Source organism: Panicum virgatum, chromosome 8N (genome assembly GCF_016808335.1).
Source record: "Panicum virgatum strain AP13 chromosome 8N, P.virgatum_v5, whole genome shotgun sequence".
In the NCBI taxonomy this organism is placed as follows: domain Eukaryota; kingdom Viridiplantae; phylum Streptophyta; class Magnoliopsida; order Poales; family Poaceae; genus Panicum; species Panicum virgatum.
Window position 1 is genome coordinate 22,256,589 of NC_053152.1, and position 20,547 is coordinate 22,277,135.

The 20,547-nt window shown below is 44.8% G+C and overlaps 1 protein-coding gene across 4 annotated transcripts; it reads left to right on the plus strand.

The window, feature by feature from the left end:
* The first annotated feature begins 1,317 nt into the window (after positions 1-1,317).
* On the plus strand, positions 1,318-12,304 carry LOC120685672 (endonuclease III homolog 1, chloroplastic-like). Of its 4 annotated transcripts, none has more exons than XM_039967724.1 (11): positions 1,318-1,571; positions 2,364-2,491; positions 2,774-2,858; positions 8,797-8,838; positions 9,256-9,374; positions 10,707-10,773; positions 10,895-10,986; positions 11,259-11,396; positions 11,479-11,583; positions 11,690-11,773; positions 11,935-12,304. In XM_039967724.1, exons 1-11 carry the CDS (start codon positions 1,460-1,462, stop codon positions 12,067-12,069), a joined length of 1,107 nt encoding a protein of 368 aa, XP_039823658.1. In that variant the 5' UTR covers positions 1,318-1,459; the 3' UTR covers positions 12,070-12,304. The 4 variants fall into 4 exon arrangements, with proteins under 4 accessions (XP_039823658.1, XP_039823659.1, XP_039823660.1 ...); XM_039967725.1 differs by having other exon boundaries at positions 2,774-2,837; XM_039967726.1 differs by lacking the exons at positions 1,318-1,571; positions 2,364-2,491 and adding an exon at positions 2,525-2,581.
* The last annotated feature ends 8,243 nt before the right edge of the window (positions 12,305-20,547 follow it).

Sequence of the window (20,547 nt, forward strand, 5' to 3'; positions counted from 1 at the left end):
CGTAACAATCGCTATAACCTTCCACGCCCCGTTCTTTGTCTTTTTGCCGATAATGAACAGGAGCATTCTTTGTCTTTTTGCCGATAATGAACAGGACTCTCCAATCCCAGGTCAACCAATGAACGGTACACAGTCGCCCACCTTTTTTTCCTTCATCACATCCTCTTGATTCAATCTACCTACTGCAATCTCGCAGCCGCCTTTCTTCCTTTTTTCCTCTCCAATGCCGTGATCCCTCAACACCGCGGATGGCGGCCTGCCGAACATCATTACCGTTCACCGGCAGGATTGCGACGACCGTGGAGGAAATAGATTCACGGGAAGTAGATTGATTTATAGGTGCTTATCTCTATCTATACTTCTAAAAAGACTGATTGGGAGACAAAATTTATTTTGGTGCGACCCTCAGCTCCCCCACTTCGTCATTCTGCTGCTCGTACCGTAGGCATTCGATTGAGGAGTTCACATCAATGAATGATGCTCCATAACAATCGCTGATAACCTTCCACGTCGTGCTCTTCGTCCTTTTGCCGATAATAAAGAGGAGCCCTCCGATTCCATGTCAAACCAATGAATGATACGTAGTCGCCCACCTTTCTTTCCTTCCTCACATACTGCCGATTCAATATACCTTCTCTAACCTCACAACCGCCTTTCTTCCTTCTTTCCGCTCCAATGCGGCTGCCGAAAATCATCACTGTTCACTGGCAGATCGTGACCTTACCACCTCAGTCGTGCCTGGTATTAGTGTTATTAAAATCGGTGCTGATATGCCAACGACGGTTGTGGAGGAAAACAGGTCCACGGAAAGCAGACTAATCTATGGATACTTATCTCTATTTATACTATATTATACTCCTAAAAACACTGATTGGGAGATAATTTTTTTTGTGCGACCCCAGCTCCCCGGCATTGTTTGAGAAAATCTTGATACTCATTTCATTTTGTGCTTGTTTATGCACATATATAGTACATTAACTGTGGGTGATTATTGTACCAAATTTTAATTTATGTTATGGCAACTTAATAAAGACTCATTTTTACCATATAAATTATTTATTTATTTTATTTTATATTCTTTAGATTTTTATTAGTAATACATAAATTCTTTTATTTATTGGGATTTAAAATATATGTGTCCGCGCGTGCATTCATTACTGGTACAAATTCAATTTTGTCTGTGTGTAAATAAAGCTTATCATGATCTAGGAAAGGTTGATGATGATGGTCCAACGATTGGAATCTCAACCGTCTCGGTCTCTCACACCTGAGGCGATGCAACACACCACGAGGCGCCACAAACAAAACAGCCACGCAATAGGATGCACCACCACAAGCACCGCAACTGTTGCATACTCCGCAAGGAATACAACAAAGCTCCAACCCAACGATGATGGGGGAAAGAGATGAACAGACCTGCCCCAATCGCGGCTAAACCCTAGCTTAGCGGCGGGCGCGGATGCCCCTCGCACTCCTTCTCTCCCGCATTTCCCAGCCGGCCAAAATGCCCAGCACCCGCTCCGCCGCCTCCGCCAGGCTGGTCCGCGCCTCCCGCGCCGACGTCAACCCAGGTGGAGTAGAAATCCACACCTTCCATTTTCGTCCCAGCGGATCCCCCAGTAGTAGTCCGTCGTTGAGTTTCTTACTGTTTTCTTGCTCTATTTTCTTCCCCATTGGGCGCAAAGACGTTATTTTGTTCAATTAGTGCGTAAAAGGACGGGATTGTTCTTGAAATGGTACTCATTATCCCCCAATTTGTTTCCGCTGGTCTATGCCTAAATGTTTACCTCAGAAATTACTAGTACTACCATTCAGTGTCTAGAGCTGAGCAATTCCTTTTAATGAGCTGGGTGAAATCAATGTGCTACCTGGATTTGGTCTTTTCCTCATGAGTTTAGGTTGCTTGTCTATGTGATGCAAGGGGAAAAATGATTTTATTCCTGGAAGTTATTTTCTTATATATTCCTCCTTTAGTTAGCACTGAAAAATTTGATTTTGCTATGATGAAGGAATATGCATATCAATCTTGTGATCATTTCGTGTGATGAATGCCTTGCTCTTCCCGACCACTGGCTTAATATTGTAGATATTTGGATTGCAAGTTGATGAGAATAATCCCCTTTGTTACAGCTAGTACCAATTGTTTGGTTTATGTTGATGAACAAGACGAGTAGGTTCAACACTTCTTGGTCAATTTTAGAAATTTTGTTCCAACTTGAAGTGTACATCATCTATCTTAATCTTCCAACACTATTAAGACATATACCTAACTACCAGTACCCATACATGATTTTTCCAACACTTTTAAGTTTTAAAATAGTTCAGCTTTTTGTAAATGAAGCACATGTTTCATGCCTTTTCAGTTGTACAAGAAGTGAAACGTGAATCCAGTGTTTCTTTCGATGTTTCCAAGCCTGAATCAACTACTTCTGTTAAGAGGAAAAGGGTGAAGCGAGAGCTTGAAGTGAATGGGGAGCCTCCTAAGAAGCAGGTGTCTGCTGATTAAGTATAATGTTTTTATATGAAATAGGCAAGATTCATGTATTGCTTGCCTCTTAATGGGGAGCCTCCTAAGAAGCAGGTGTCTGCTGATTAAGTATAATGTTTTTATATGAAATTGGCAAGATTCATGTATTGCTTGCGTCTTAGCCCTAACTCTTCGTTCTTCGATGCAAGTGTACCTCTTGTATTTAGTGACATTTATTCACTCATGCTGTTACCTTAGTACTTCGTTTCATACTCTCAATATAAAAAATGTCCTATGCATATGCAGGTTGGTATTGTCCCTGACATTGAGGATTTTCGATATGACAGGACCAAAGCGGTTACATCATCGAGTAAGGCAACCCTGTCTTCGGGTAAAAACAAATGATCAGATAATGTTTTATGAGTTTTACTTCTAAATGGTCTTCTGAGCCAAATGTTCCATAATCAGTGTGTACATAAGCTTGCATTACTTGTGGTTGGGGAAAAGTTATTAAGCTCATGCGTGTCTTTTTAATATGCCTGATTTTTTTTCTTCTCGCGACCGTGCCTAATTTTTATTATCATGACTATTTTTTTTCTTGCTCCAGTGGTCAATTTGGGGCTTTTAACTCATCAATATTTTCAGCTATAGTTACTTGGCCATACTTTGTCTTTGATATTGTTACCTTTGGATAATTAGACAAGTGATGATCTCCATTAGTCCTAGGTGGACATATATGTAGCCAGGGTATGGGCCACTATGGGCCTAGATAACATATGGGCCCCCCTCAAACTCAAGGCGGATCTGAAGCGTTGAGTTTGAGCAAATGAAGACGATGATGCTCTCGAGTTTGGGCTTTAGTGAAAAAATCAGCAAGTTGCTGCTCTGATGAAACATACTCAAGAGCAATAGTTTTCTGATGACAATGAGACCGTGTAAAGGAGGCATCAACACCAATGTGCTTCGTAAGTTCATGCTTCACAGGATCATTAGCAATCTGAATGGCTCCAGTGTTATCACAAAGAAGAGGTGTGGGGGTATCACAAGAAACTCCAAAATCAGCTAATAGCCATCGAATCCACACAATCTCGGCAGTAGTAGTGGCAAGAGCTCTCAGTTCTGCCTCTGTACTAGAGCGGGAGACAGCAGCTTGCTTCTTGGACTTCCAGGCAAGAGGAGAAGAACAAAGAAGAATGCAATAACCAGAGACAGAACGACGATCTGTTGGATCACTGGCCCAAGTGAAGTCTGAATAAGCATGAAGCTGAAGTGAGTTGTCATGAGCATAGAATAAACCCCGTGAGGATGTCCCACGTAAGTATCGCAGTACATGAAGCAAATGCCCAAAATGAACTGAAGTTGGAGCACTCACAAACTGACTCAAAATATGAACAACATGAGCAATATCAGGCCTTGTGACTGTGAGATATACTAGACTACCAACAATATGACGGTATCGAGCAGGATCTTCGAGAGGGGTAACATCTGTAGGACGAAGCTGTAAGTGAATATCCATAGGGGTGGTAGCTGTCCGACTATCAGTAATACCAGATCGAGCAATCAGATCTTGAATGTATTTCGATTGAGAAATGTAATACCCCTTGTTAGATCGTGAAACCTCAATGCCCAAGAAATAACTGAGGGGACCCAAATCAGTCATCTGAAATTGTTGATTAAGGTGCCTCTTGACCAAGAAAATATGCTCGGCATCATCAGCCGTGATCAACATATCATCAACATAGAGAAGGAGCAGGGCACGACCACAGGGCACGACCACGTGAAGAAGTATGAATAAATAGAGCCGGGTCATGAGGACTTGGTGAAAAACCAGCTTCTATTATCATGGAAACATAACGCTCATACCAAGCACGGGGAGCTTGTTTGAGGCCATAAAGAGCACGACGAAGACGACAAACCTGTCCTGAAGGGACATCAACACCTGGAGGTGGGTGCATATAAACTTCCTCATGTAACTCACCATGAAGAAAAGCATTCTTGACATCCATCTGAGAGATAGTCCAAGAACGACTGGCAGCTACTGCAATCATAGTACGGACGGTAGTCATATGCACAACGGGTGCAAAAGTCTCATAATCCCGCCCCTGAGTTTGCTGAAAACTGCGAGCAACAAGACGAGCTTTATACCTCTCAAGGGATCCATCTGATTTGGTCTTGATTTTGAACACCCATTTACATGTAATAGGTACAGCATGTGATGGCAAAGGAACAATTTCCCAAGTACCTGTCCGATCAAGTGCAGCAAGCTCTTCTGACATAGCATTCTGCCACTCTGGAATACCAGATGTTTCCTTGAAAGTGGATGGTTCAGCAACAGCAAGGACAACACTTACATGAGGAAAACCCAATTTATCAGGAGGAGCAATAGCACCACGGTCCCGTAGATTGTATCGCGGACCAACCTGTGACTCATTAGAAATAGAATGAGACTCATCAGTAGTGTTAGATGCATCTAAAACAGGAGTATCAGGACTGGCCGAAGGAAAATCAGACGGAAGGACTGTGGGAGCTTTGGGACGACGGGTGTAGACTTGTGTGACGGGAGGTTTAGCGGGTGGAGGTGGTGGAGGCTGTGGTGGACATGAAGACGATGGAATAGGTGGAGGAAGACACAGGAAGCTAGTGGACTCTATGGGGGAAGATGAGGATGGAGTGGAAGAATTATAAAAGAAAGGGCGATTCTCATCAAAGATCACATCACGAGAAATACGCATACGACGAGAGGAAGGATCATAAAAATGATAACCCTTATGTTCAAGACTATACCCCAGAAACACGCACTCAACTGACTGAGCAGTCAACTTAGTCCGCTCACGAGGTGCAAGACATAACAAGTGCAACAAAAAACTCGAAGATGGTCATAGCGAGGTGGAGTACCAAAAAGAACTTCACCAGGACATTTTCCAGACAGTGTGGAAGACGGTTGTCTATTTATGAGATAAGCAGCGGTAGAAACAGCCTCACCCCAAAAATGAGAAGGAACAAATGTGGAAATCAAAAGGGTACGAGCAGTCTCAATGAGATGGCGATGCTTGCGCTTAGCAACCCCATTCTGAGCATGAGCGCCAGAACATGAAAGCTGAGGAAGAGTACCCTTAGAGGCCAAAAATTGGCGAAGAGCATCAGATATGTACTCGCCACCAGAGTCAGAACCAAACACTTTAATAGAAGTGGAAAACTGAGTATGCACCATATGAGCAAAATTCTGGTAAATGGAACACAACTAGGAGCGATGTTTCATAAAGTAAATCTAAATATATGGAGAGTGATCATCAATAAAAATAACATAATACTCATGACCACCCTTGGTGGGAAAAGGTGATTTACCCCATACATCAGAATGAATAAGATCAAAATGTCGAGCTGAATGAGATGTACTAGACGAATATGGAAGTTGTATTTGTTTTCCAAGTTTACATCCCTTGCACTAAAAACTAGACTCGACAGAAGTATTGCCTAGACAACCACTACTTATTAAGGTCGACAAACGAGACCCACATAGATGACCGAGGCGATGATGCCACATGGCAAAAGGGGAAGATGATGATGCAACAGATGACACATGAGCTGTAGATGTAGCGGAAGCAGGAAGACTCAATGTGTCCAAAACATAGAGGCTAGAGGAACCTCTACGGCGATGGCCAGTCCCAATCACTCTCCCGGTTCGATAATCTTGAACAAAACAAGATGAGTCATCAAATCCAATAAAACAATTCTGATCGGTAATTTGTCCTACTGAAAGAAGATTCATGGACAACTGAGGTACAAAGAAAACATTGGGTACAGAAAAATGTGGTGTAGAAAGTGAACCATGAGAAGTAATAGGACAAGATGTACCATCCGCTGTCTGAACAGAAGCACCATTATGGACTGCTCGGCAATTAACCAACTGAGAGTGATCAGAAGTCATGTGGAAAGAAGCGCCTGAATCAAGGACCTAAGAGGACTGAGGGGCATGAACAGGTGAAGCAGCAGCAATAGACACAGAGCCCCGAGGAGGAGCAGATGTACCACGACCACGAGCCGCACGACGAGCACGGAACTCAACAAGCTTCTCTGGATACTTAGCGAAACAGTGCTCTGAACAGTGAGTAGTCTTCTTACAATGTTCACATGGTGTAGAAACATTAAACACACGAGACCTGTGAGCAGCAGCAAGAACACTCTGAGGTGCCAACACTGAAGGAGCAGATGACAATGAACGAAGTCGAGCCTCTTCAGCAGTCAATGAGGCCAACACATCTGAAATAGATGGAGTGGGAGATGTATTTAGTAGCTGCGCACGAACATGCTCAAATTCAGACCTCAATCCCATAACAAACTGATTCATCATGAACTGCTCAATGAACGTGGTTTTCTTAGAACACCCATCACATGCTGCAGTAGATGGAGGAACCATGGACAGTACTGGTCCCATGAATTTATCAAAGGCATTATAATAATCATCAATGGTCATGTCATCTTGCTGAAGTCCACGGAGACCTTGCATCAAAGTGTGGAGATGAGCACCACTGACCTGAACAAATCTTTTCTTTAAATAATCCCACATCTCCTTGGCAGTCTGGAAAGGCGCTAGACTCATCATGAAAGATGGCTTGGCACTAGTAACTTGGCAGTCTTAACCCTGCCATCATCATTAATCCAAGCAGTGACTGTACTGGCATTAGAATTATCTGCCGCAGCAACAGGTGCAGTGCTAGTAAGATGCGAAGCCAGACCATAACCACCTAGCACCGTCTGAGCACAAAAAGCCCATTCTCTGTAGTTGTGACCATCAAACTGCAATGGGATTTGAATGGCACTAGGATGCGACATGTTGAAGGAAAAAAAAAAGAACAGAGCAGACACAGCTGAGCCGATCTCTTGAAAAGGAGAGGCAGAGAGCAGATGTCACCGTGAGGAGGCAGCGGAGGACCACAGTGCAGGCAGAGTCACCACAGCAGAAGACCAGAGGCGCAGATCGAAGCGCCCAGATCAAATCCGCAACGGGCGGATTGAGCAGCGGATGGACAAGCAGAGGAGGTCCTCTGGCGTGTAGGAGACGAGCCGCGACGACGGGTCGCGAGGAGCCGCGACAGGCGGCTGAAGGCGGGCCGCTACAGCGGCGCTGGGCGAGCCGCGACGGGCGGCGAAGACGAGTCGTGACGGGCGGCGGAAGACGAGCCGCGACGGCGGCTCTGGATGGGCTGCGACGGCGGCAGTAGACGACCGGCGGCGATGACGTTGGATGGGCCGCGACAGCGGCAGGAGACGGGCGACGACGGCGGCGCTAGATGGGCGGCGACGGCGGCGCTGGATGGGGACGGGGCGCAGAACAGAGGAGCCGGCGGCAGAGCAGAGGAGCCGCTGGTGGAAGAAAAAATTGGATCGGGGTGGATTAGATTAGTCCTAACCCTAACCCTAAACCATGCTCTGATTCCATGTTACCTTTGGATAATTTGACAAGTGATGATCTCCATTAGTCCTAGGTGGACATATATGTAGCCAGGGTATGGGCAATGTTCGACAAGGCGCTGTTCCGCGGTCGCCTAGGCGCGCCTAGTCGCTGGGCGGAGGGGTTCCGCCTCGCCTAGGGGCAATGCGGTACCCTAGGCGGTGCGGACGTCGGGCGGCGCTGGGGAGGAGGGGAAATCAGGCAACAGAGGCGTAGGTGGAGGCGGAGACATCCGGCGGCGGCGGCGGAGGTGGAAGTGCAGAGGTCGGGCGGCGACGGAAGAGGCGGAGGCGGAGTACCCAGCCCGGATCTGCTTCCGCCGCCCGTCGGGACCTCCATCTGCTCCTTCGTTGCCCGGATCTGCTTCCGCCGCCCGACGGGACCTCGAGCTGCTCTGTTGCCCTGCCGCGGCGAGCTCGGGCTCCTCCCTCCCCATGATAAGCCTGTGACCCTGCCTGCTTCCTCTGCTCTAGCCTCCTTCCTCCTCTGTTCTGGTTCCGCCTCCTCCCTCTCCTCCTTCCTCTACTCTGGTTCCGCCTCCTCCCTCTGCTCTGGTTTCGCCTCCTCCCTCTCCTCCTTCCTCCTCTGCTCTGGTTCTCAAGCTCACCTAGGGAACGCCTAGAAAACGCCTGGGCGAGTCTAGGCACACTTAGGCGCTAGGCGGAAGGTGACCGCTTAGATACCGCCTAGCGCCTAGCTGAACATTGGGTATGGGCCACTATGGGCCTAGATAACATATGGGCCTTAACAGATATTTCTTTCTTCGTGGCATCTTTCATCTGGATAATCTGCTTGCACATCTCTATGTACCATATTATAATATTGTTTATTATTCTGCCTTGTCTTGCAAAAGAGCTCTAACACTTCCCTTCTTCAGTCAAGGTGGAGGGAAAGCTCAGAGTTTCTTCAGTTATAAAAGGTACTCATATGCCTTGGTGCTCATCAATGCAAACCTATTAATGCTAACAGTAATTCCTTCAAGGTCTGGACTACATATTTTTGACTTTCTTCATGTATGCTCACATGTTTATATTCCCTTGGGTTACTAAACTGAAGTCACTGGATTGAAACTTCTGTTCTGCTAGCATGTGGTCAATCTAGCCACACACTCTCAAGTGAGCCATTACATGATCAGGATATTTTGTGGCCTTTTCAGTTCTCTGTTTCCCTGTACACATCTGTATCATTCATAAACTCTGTATTTTTTAATTATGCCATTGTTGCACCATTAAGACCAGATTTATTGATGGCTATGAAGAATTTGGAATTTTCATTTGATAGTTATCCTTCTTATGTCCATGTACCATAAGAAAAACTAAACTAGTCATTTGTGCAGCTAAAGCTCCAGAAAACTGGGAGGCAGTTCTTGGGGGTATTAAAAACATGAGGTTATCTGGCCAAGCCCCTGTAGATACGAAAGGCTGTGAAAAAGCTGGATCTCTCCTTCCGCCCAAGGTACTTTTTGTTACTAAATCATCTTTTCAATTATATATTTTTCTGTTAAAAGCCTTCTTGGTATGACCTGTCCCGAGTTCCTTTCATGCTGGATATATTTGTTCAGTGGAGCTCTTTGATTAGGCCTTGCATAGGTAACATTGGGGGTAGCGTACTTCACATGGTTTGTAAGGCGTCGCCTAGGTGATGACTAGGCGTCGGGGCGTGCTGGGGGTCCAAGGCATCCTCGTCGCCTAGCCAGGATGCCTATGGTGTCCGCCTCAGGCGCAAGGCGTCGACTGGGCGTCCTAAGGCGTTGTTTGGGAGTCCTGGAGGATGAGGCGGCTACCATATACTAGTGCTGCACGGGAAACCAAGGGGCATAGATGGGAAAGGGAGGGGTGCGCGGGAAATTGAGATTGCTGAGCATGTCTATCTGCCCAATCCAGGCGCAACCGAGTGGGAGATGGAGAATAGAAATGGGAGGAGAGGGAGGCGGGATGGAACCTGGAACTCCCGGTGGTGGATCCTGCGCATCTTTGTCTGTCCGCGGCCACGACATCCCGCGTCTCTGTGACTGTGACCCAGTGCATCTCCTTGGTTCCTCGATCTCGTGCAGACCCGCCTCTCCGCTGGTCCGTAATCCCACAAGGCCCTGCTGGTTGACAATGCGCGGCCCCGTTCTCTGCTCTGTGCAGGTGGCTATCCAATCTCCCGGTCTTCCCTTTCCTCTGCTCCGCTAGTCCGCTGCTTGTCCTTGTTCTGCTCTGCGCCTCTACTGGTTGCTTGACTGATTGAGAGCATGCACTTGGCTCTGCCATCTTCCTTCTCCTCTCCTCTCCTCTGCTCTGCTCTGCTGCTTGTGCATGCATGCTGCTTTTACCTTGCGCACTACTCATGAATGTGCTACTAAATCCGCTGTCATAGTATGTTTAGGATATGTCTATGGCGTCGCGGCGCCTTATGCGCCTAAGCATTGTGAGGGGGGGGGGGGGTCGCCACACGTTGCCTTAACGCCTTAAGAACCATGGTAGTTCACCTGATTCCTTGTGCTGTATTACCATTTTAAAAAATGTAGCTCCTTTCCTGTCTACACATAAAAGTGCAGTCAGTCTGTACATGAATTTTGTGCCAATAGATTGCAAATTTTCCACGTTTATGGCTATTTACTTATTTTCTTCTTTACAATATAACTCACGCCTTTTTCTCAGAAAATAATTTTGCATATTTGATCCATCTAGTTTATCACTAATTCAGTAATTCTTCCATTGTTAAAAGGTTTAGATTCAATTGTATGGAATGAAGCTATGTGTGTCGTTATTATTAATTTATCAATACTTCTCTTCTTGACAGGAAAGAAGATTTGCAGTTCTGATATCAACTATGATGTCTAGCCAAACTAAAGATGAAGTTACACATGGTATGCCTTTAAATTCTTTGTGCTCAGGAAATCTTCTTTTTTCAATTTCACTGCTGTTTCTGTACTAAATACTTGTCTTTTAGAAACATGCTGATTGCATTTTGGTGTCAATTCTTGTCAGCTGCTGTGGAACGTCTCTCTGAAAATGGTTTACTTGATCCTGATGCTATAGTCAGGATTGATGAGGCTACGCTTGCAAATCTTATCAAACCTGTAAGTTGCAAGGCGTGTTCACTATATTAGGGTGAATACTATGTGCACATTGTTCACAAGTAGGAATAAATGATTACTGTACTGGATGTACCCAAAACATGAATGAACTAAGCAGCATGGGAATAGAAATTCATGCCTGCTTTTCTTATCACATAAGAGGCTTTGCAAGCACACCAGACTTATTGCTTTAGGCTCATGACACTTAGAAGCAAGAGCTTACAAGAAACTTCTCAGATTGATGTACCACACCATACTGTTCATGATCTTATCAGGTTGGATTCTATCAGAGAAAGGCTCAATTCATAAAAGAAGCTTCTAAAATTTGCCTCGAACGTTTTGGAGGTGATATTCCAGATTCTCTGAACGAGCTGCTTGCTCTGAGAGGAGTTGGCCCTAAAATGGCTCATTTGGTAAAAATCTTCTTTTTTGTATCCTTCCTGGTTGAAATATGAACCTAAACATCTTCAAAGATATTCTTCTTTATCTGAACAGGTGATGAGCATTGCTTGGAAGAATACTCAAGGAATCTGTGTTGACACTCATGTGCATCGCATTTCTAACCGTCTTGGATGGGTTTTCCGGGAAGGAACAAAACAGGTAGTTTGAGTTAATTTGTGTTTTCTTATCTCCTTGCAAAGAAAATTGCACTAAAACCATTACGAGGCTGGTGAATTGTCCTTACGTTCCCATATATTGTGCACAGAAAACAACAACTCCGGAACAGACAAGAATGTCTCTAGAGAAGTGGCTACCCAAGGATGAGTGGGAACCTATAAACCCATTACTGGTATTTTTCTACTGAAGTATATTTTTGTTTTTTTGGTACCGTAGTTTCTTCTTTTATTTATTTATTGAACTGTAAGAGGTTTCCCTTCTATGCTATCTGAATCCTTCATTACTTGCAGTGGTGCTAGTCTATGCTGAAAAGAACTGAAAAATGTCTTGTAGGTTGGTTTTGGGCAGACTATCTGCACTCCACTGAGGCCCAAGTGTGACATGTGTGGCATCAATAACCTTTGCCCTTCAGCTTTCAAGGAATCTTCTAGTCCAAATCCTAAGCAAAAGAAAACGAGGTCTTCATAGAGCTTGACCATGACTGAGCTGGCACTGAAGGTAGATAAATATTTTTGGATTGCCCGTTGGTGGTAGATATTATTGAGTATTCTTTTGCTTGATCTACTGTCGTGTGATCAGCCTTGGTGCCAAGTACCATTGGCAAACCATGTATCATTTTGTATATATAGCTGTAATATGCTCAAGACTTTTGTTAGACGGACGCATAGATCTTGTCAATTGCACTAACGCGACCTGTTCGGAAGGGAGGTTTTCGGTCCAAATGACCTCGAAACTTTTACAAGCCCAACCCAAAACTTCTGCTTGGATGGGTTTGGATGGGTTGTAAACCCAGCCACAATTTATGGAATCGACGTTGCTCGGTTTGGGTCCAGAAATTGTGTTCAGTTAGGGTGGAAACATTAGGATGGAAACGGATGGGATTCGTATAGAATCAGATTCGGATAGCATTTTTTATCATAATTAAATTGAATACAGATACAGATTCCGATATTTCGAATTCGAATGCAAAATAGATACCTCAATTCGGATTATAATTCAAATATTTACTTGATACATTGAGCTAATGTTTGGCTATTTTCTTTATTGGTAGTTTTAATTACAAAATTGTTATACAGGTTCAAACTAAAGTATAATCTATACCTATTTATAAAGCGAGTAAGGTTTCCACCTAAATTTTTGGTTTGGTCCGTCTTATGTCATTGACAGGTGGGTCTTAGTTTATCCCGTATGCGAGTCGGACTAGCCTTTCATCAATCGAACTCCTAACTACAACCCACAAATCAATCGACCAGAATTCCAATCGGATCCTTGACAATTAATGTCTCGTATGACCACAGCATGGCTTGTACACGGAGTGAACGAGATGACATTACTTTGTCTATTATATAGTATCTGTAGCAACGTACGAGCACTATACTAGTAATATAATAAAAGTAGCTATTTAAAAATAGTTTATTTGTCAATAAATATGTTAATAAATAAATACAAAAAATAAAATTAAAAATAAAAATATATTGCAAAAATATATAAATAATTTTTATTATATATAAATAAAAATATAGAAGTAATTTTAAGATAAAACAAGATTATTTAAAAGTAAATTTAATCTTTCATATCTTTATTATAAAAATTAATAATATGAGTTGTGAATATAATTTTTTAAATAGTTTTTGAATGAAAATGAATACATATAGTGTCGGATATTGTCGAATACAGATGTAAAATCAGATACATTCGGATGTATCCACTTTAGTACCATGTTAAATTCGATTATGGATACAGATATTCATATTGATGTTTAAGTGGATCCGGACGTTGGATAATTCAGATAACCATCCTTAGTGTTTAGAGAAGAGATTTCTTATAGATTTGTCAAAATCTCATCCAAGAGAGACGCTTTCTTATACATTTGTCAAAATCACCTGCGTGGCGCGACATATTGAGGCTACCCACACTTATTTTCCTCTATATCTCTCTTCTATAAGGAATATTTTAGTCTGGTAATCAAGATTTTTTCCTCTATCAACTTCTCTTGCATCCATCCATTCTCTATATTCATCCTCTATCTCAACGACCTGCAGTGGGACCCATGCGTCAGCCTCATTTCTATTTTTTTACTACCCACGCCATCCCTCCTCCACGGTCCTCTCTCTCTCCCTCTGCTACCTACAACTCGCCGGCTCCCCTGCTCCTCCGCCCCATCCCCTGCTCGCAGCGGAGGGAGCCTGGTGCAGCGCGGCGGCGGCGCGCGGGGCGGAGCGGCGGCGGCGGCGGCGGCGGCGTTCGGGGCGGTGCCGCACACAGCTGCGGCAGCGGGCTCCTTCCCCGCCTCCGGCCGGAGCGGAATCCCGGCGGCCGCGGGGCAGGGGCGGGGCGGAGCTGCAGCGGTGCCCGCCCTCCTCTCCCTCGCTAGCGCGGCCCGCCCCTCCCCCTTCGTCGTCGGCTCGCCTCGCCTCCCTCCACCCTCCCTCGCCGCCACGCCTCTCTAAACGCCGCTGGATCCGGCCGGCTCGCGAGCAGGCGTCGCCGCGCCACCGGCCCCGCAGGCCGCCGCCGTGCCGGTCCAGCAGGCCTCAGGCGGGCGCACTGGCCTCCACTGTCGGCCCCCAAGGCTGCTGGCGAGTGCGAGTCACTGCCGTGCGTGGCCTCGCGCAGGTGTAGCGGGCCTTGCTTCCTCCGCCAGCTCCCCTCCTCCCACCTCCTCCCTCGCGGCTGGCAGGCTCAGCTCCGCGTGGCGCGACTCCCCTCCATCCTCCTCCCTCGCCCCCCCCTCTCCCTCTCTCCTCCGGCCTCGCCTGGCGGCGCGCGGACGGAGCTCGGCCGCGGCCCCACGGCAGCGCAGCGAGCGGAGCGGCGACCATGGCTTGGCGGCCGGACCACGGCGCGTGGCGGGGCTGCAGCGGGGCAGAGCGGAGCGGTGGTGCGCGCGAGGGAGACGACAGGCTGCGAGCCCGCGCCACGTCTGCAGGTAGCGGCCATCCGCTACCCTGCTAGATTTGACGGAAGCGGGGCTCGCACGCTACGGTAGCGGATGCTTTACCGAACGCCGCTGCAGGTCTTCCGTCCGGTAAATATTACTGGAGGAAGCTTTTTAGTGTACCGGTGCGAGCAGCCTGAGCCTCCAGCATGGTAAGGGAATATGAAAAGACAAATATAACTCCCCCTCACTTCTTCCTTATCATCCTTCACCTTTGTCCGATCTCTCCTCCCTAAGCAAGCCATGGCTGCCAGTTCGAGCTGGGTTAGCCACGCGAGCTCGTTGGTGCTCCATGAAGGGCGCAGTGGTGGATCCAGAATAATTATTAGGAAGGGTTTTCTTCTACTTTTAAATAATTTTAGCTTCTCCTCACAGTGTATTCATATCAAAATAAAATTTATAGGGGGGTTTAGGAGGGGCTCTATGAATCCAATGGCGGTAGGAGGCTCTGGAGCCCCTCAGACCCACCGTTTGATCCGTCCTTGGAGGGCGCATGCGTGAATCCCTAGTGCTCCTCTTTGTGCTACTGTTGTTGTTCATACCCTCCGCGATGTGCCGCGACCACCCTATGCCTTGGGCAGGCAAAAGAGTTTGGAGGAGGCAAGGGTACGTGCGCGCGGTACCCCGGTGTGTGCACAAGAGTTTGGAGGAGGCAGGGGCAGGCACGCAGGGTACCGCCGCTGCGGGATCAACTTCAAGAGCCGATGGGGTCGTCAACTGAGGACCAATTGTGTTCACTCTTTTGATGTTGAGTGATTGAAAATGTTGTGCTAGATTAATGTATCTCTTAGCTCGTGATGTGCAGGTGTATAATGCGACGTGATGGTCAACGACAAAAAACTCCACATGGCGCCCATTCATGGCTCGGCTCGCCCAAAACTCAGCCATGAATCATCACCCCAACGGTGATACGTGCCCCAAATTGTGTTTGATCCTCATTGACCATCAGAAAATCTTGGAAAATTTACATATTGACCACTATAACGAATGCGCTCATCAGATTATCGCTCTTAGAAGCTGTAAGAAATTTGAATTATTTTTACCACATTTACACATGTGGCAAGCCACGCTAGCACCTAGTCAGCAAACCCATGTGAAATGTCCTTGCTACCCCTCCCCATTTTGTACATTCTAACTATTGACTAGATCCCCAAACGTCTTCGCTAAGGATATTATTGCCTATTATTATTGCCAAATGTCCTAGGACAGGGTTGGGTTCACCTGCATTGGCGTTCCTTTATGCGAGGGGAAGAGCACGACGTCGTCGTGTCAAGTGTCACCATGGAGTTCCATTGATATTATTGCTTGATCCGCTCGGAGTACTCTGACGTATTACACACATGCAAGTTTCTTGTGCTAATCTGGCGAAGAGATCTAGTCACAAGTAACCTGCTCCTCGTCCTTAAGGATATGCTTCGATTCTGTGGCGTTGCGCTACAGTTGCACGCCTGAAAAATGTCTTGGTGTCCTTTTCAGGCACGGGTAATTACTACTAGAGCACGTCGACAGATGCGGTCAGATCTGTTTTTACTGACTTGATTAATGGCCCAAATGTCTCCTTTTTTGGTACGAGTTTAATTTACAATCACAAAATTGCTGGCAACCAAATGGAATGCAGCCTCGTCATTTCAACAGAGGCAGCTAGCTGCCGGCCGGTAGGTCTCAAGCATATATGCCACCGAGGACAATCCTCTCGGGGGCGGAGCTGCAGCTTCCCACCGGGTCCGCCGACCCCGACGAAATCTGTAAAATACAATGTAAATCACTGTTCATACTTGTTAATAGTGCTTGATGACCCCATCGTTTGGTAGACAAGACCCGTTGAACTTGTGGCCTGGCTTCGCCCCTTCCTCTCTACATACCCACTGAACTTGATCGACTGCAGGCTTTGCCACCGTTTACACGAGAGATTTCAGATTTTGCATCTGAATTTGTGAGCCTTTCAGAATTTAACCCACTTAACAATGACATGTGGGGTCAATCTAAGTCATTGACATGTGGGTCAACCCACTTAACAATGACATGTGGGGTCAATCTAAGTCATTGACATGTGGGTCAGAGGATCAAATTCTGAAAGGCTCACGAATTCAGATGCAAATTCTGAAATTTCTCGGTTTACACACTCCCAATTCTTCAATTATCTACGGAGTGCCTCTGTTGTCTAGGAGCTAATTGTTAGATTGATCTCCACCGAGCCAGTCCAACGACTGGGCCGAACCTTGACTCGCGTCCTGACCGGGAACGCCTAGCCCAAGAAAAGACTAGTGGGCCCCCGTCGCGCAGCCCTATAAAGAGGAGGTGGGAACTAGCGGCACGGTACACGAGGTTCGTTGCCGCCACTATTCCCACCGTCCTAACCCTAGACCGATCTCGGAGGGAGGCGCTGAAGCGACGGGAAGCCGCCACCAGTCCCGACAACCGCACCGCGATGTCGTCGATGGCGGCGCCACCACCTCCTACGGCCACCCGTGGCCGCCACTGCTCCGTACGAGAGAAGGCAAGGGAAGGAAAGGAAAAGAAGGGCCGGCGACCGGGCTCGAGCGGAGCAGCCATGGCACGGCCGCCGGACCAAGGGCGCGCCGGCGAGTGCCGCCGCCGCCGCCGCCGTCGGGCTCAGACCGAGAGAAAGGGGAGGAGAGAGTGATCTGGGATTAAAGAGGAGCCGGGCGGAGGCCGGTTTTTGGCTGGCGAAACCGCCGGGGAGCCATCGGATGAAATCCGACGGCCAGGATCGGCCGAGCGGCTGATGGGCTTGTTTCGGTCCAAGAGGCCGAGCTGGGCCGAGCGCGAAGAAACGTCGCAGGCCGGTTTTCTTAGTCGGGCCAAAAGCATAGTAACGAAAGTTTCAGAAGTTTTTTTTGAATAATGTCTTGATGAATTAGATTATATTTTTGACCTCTATTCAATTTTGCACCAATGTGTATATTGTTTAGTGAATAAAAGAGTATAGAAATACTTTTGAATATAGAACTTTTCATGTTTCCGCTGCAAAGTAAAAATCTCAACCTCTATTTAAATTAGAACCAACAGGACAATTTAAATAGAGGAGTAGAAAGATATTGGTTTAAAGTTAATTATGATATTGTTATTTTCTGACCAACATTGATGATAACAATATTATAATTTCATTGTGATTTTAAGTTCAATGTTAATTCTCTGACATTTTTGCATCAAAGTGATCAACTTTTTAGAGAATAGAGAAAGACAAAGAAAAGCTTATGAAAGAAAGAAAAGTTCTCCGCCACAATAAAGAAAGATAAACTCAGATGAGTTTTTCCCTGTGGGAAAAGGCAGCCTGTAAGTTTAAGGTTAAGAAAAGCTTCCGCTGTTAAGTCAAAGAAAGGTTGTTTTGGCACCATTTTGTCATTGTAAGTGTCAAGTTGAGCATTAGTTTGCTCTTAAAAGAAATAAAAATTAAAGTTTATTATGATGTCGTCTTTTTCTGACCAAACTTAATGATGGCAATATTATAATTTTTATTCTAGTCATGTGTTCTATTTCTGCCCAACGGTGATATAGAATTAAAAGTAAAGGAAAGTTGTATATTTTAATTCTGACCAATATTAATTTAAGACATACAATTCTTCCCAAGTAGAGAGAAATTAACAAACAAAAAGTTGATTCCGATCAACGTTACAGATAAAGTTTTGAGGTTACTCAGCTGTATAGTTGAGGTTAAGAAAGAAAAGTGCTTGTTCCATTCTGACTTTTAGTTGATATGGAAAAGAGATACAACTTATTCGGAAAGGTTTTTGGTTTTTCTCTCACTAAAAGTTTTTGCAATATAGAGATTTGTTAATTTTCTGATTAAATTGGAACCAACGGGAAGATTTAATCAAAAAATAAAGTATATATGCATGTTTTAGTCATTGTGACCAAAGTTTCTTCGTCCTTCAACAACACTAAAGATAATGGTTGAAATGAGTTTTATGCATGTTCAATTTGACCAACGTTGAATTAAACATGTATTACCAATGTATTTAAAGTTTTATACCGCATGCCGGAAAAGGTTTTGGCACTTGTGCCATTCATATCCTGCATGGCAGGGAAAGTTTTTGTGATGACTCACGTGCGACATGAGTATCACATAAAAGTGAAGAAGTATGGGGGAGGTTTTAAGCTATCCCAACAATTCTCATGCACTACTATAGTGGCACAAAAGAAAGTTTTAGCAAGTATGACTTGCAAAAATATAGCAATATGAAGAATTCGGGTGAGTTCTTGAAAGTGTAACAATATAAAGAACTCTGATGAGCTCTTGAAATGGAATGAGAAAATGGTACCCCCATTGTTTTGCATGACTAGGTCATGTCAATAAATCAAGTAATGAAAGGCTCCTCGTTCACAAGTGTTAAAAAATAGTTTCGAAATTATGGCAGCAAAGTTTGTGCCATATTTCGAGGGGGAGAAAGATTAAAAAGACAAGAGAGATTAAGTTTTAGAAAGAAATTCCCCCACAAAGTTAAATGTGATGCATTTTAAAGCAAGAATGATCTATTTAAAAAGAATATGACCGAAAAGGGAGTACAACGGTCATAACAATGATACCCCAATCACAATAACAAGCAAAATTTCTGGAAGAAAAGAAAAGATAGTTGAGTCTCAAAGCAATCGAAAGAAAAAGGTAGTGCTTATACCACCCTATGAGGCTTGTAAATACTGAACGCAAACAAAAGCTTGAAGATATTCCATCTTTGCAATAGATGGAATAATCTGGGGGAGTAAGGTATGCGGAGAACTAAGTCTTAGAGGAGTGAGACCGTGTGTTCACTCCTATGATTCAAGCACAACAATTGTCTCGACATTTCTATTGTTAAAGGATATATAAGAAATGCACATAAGTGAAGAAGTACAAATGAAAGTAATTCCATCTCATTTAGAGAAGCCATGAGGTGCTCATTCATCAAAGTGGCAAGAAGCCATGAGAGATGTTAGAAGTTCCAAACCTGTTTTGGAACATAGAATAAGTTCCTAAAGGAGCCAAGACAGTAGGCTATAATGAGTCTACAAGGTTAAATGTGACTCCAGAGGGAACATGGAAAGTTGCTAAGCATGACTTGTAACAAAAGGATTTATGCAAAGAAAAGGATAAGATATATTGAGACATTTTATGCAGTCTCATGAAAGGATTCTTTTAGAATCATAGTGACATTGTTGCATACTAATTTGAGAATTGATCAGATGGATGTTGGAGCAACATCTCCTAGCATAGATTTGTACGAGAAAGTATGTACCTGACATAACCAAATAGTTTTGTTGTGGAAAGAAAAGAACATCGTAATACCACCTGATGAAATCAGATCACAGAACAGTGTATCAAAAGTTTTGTGAGAACAAAGGAAAGTTTTGGGTTTTAAGTAAAGTTCAAGATGACAAATTACAAATATGCAAAGTTCAAAGATGGGAAATTCTTTTCCCGCAAAGTTCAAAGAAGGTTATTATGACCTCTAGTTTTGATAAGAATAATCTCGGTAAAGAACTATTCGCTCTAGAAATGTGAATTCACTGGGATAAAAGAACAAGGGGTATTAGGACTATCGTAGAGAGCATACTTAGAAAAGAGTTCTAAACAAATGTGGTATGCATACGAGTAAAGCCTACGCCTGTCCTATTGTCAAGAGTAATAGTTTTGAAATTTTTAGGATTCCAAGAACCGTTATATGATTGATCAAAAGAAAAGTTTACATGTGCTTCAGCTGTTGGAAGCATAATTAGTGCTCAAAAGAATTTACCCTGACATAGCGCAAGTATCCGGGACATTTTGGCATAAGTCCAGTCCAGCAATAGATCACTGGAATGGAGTTATAGAATGTTTTTGCAATGTTGCAAAGTATTGTCAGCCTCATGCTAAGTAAGAAATGAACATGTACTCTCAAAAGGTTGTGAGTAAAAAGAATTAAGTTTTGGTGAGATGTTCAGTGAAGCCAACAGTAGTAGCTAACACTCGCGCTTGGAGTTTTATTGTGGAAAAACTCCAAAGCAAAATAGTTATGATTTCATGGGTTATG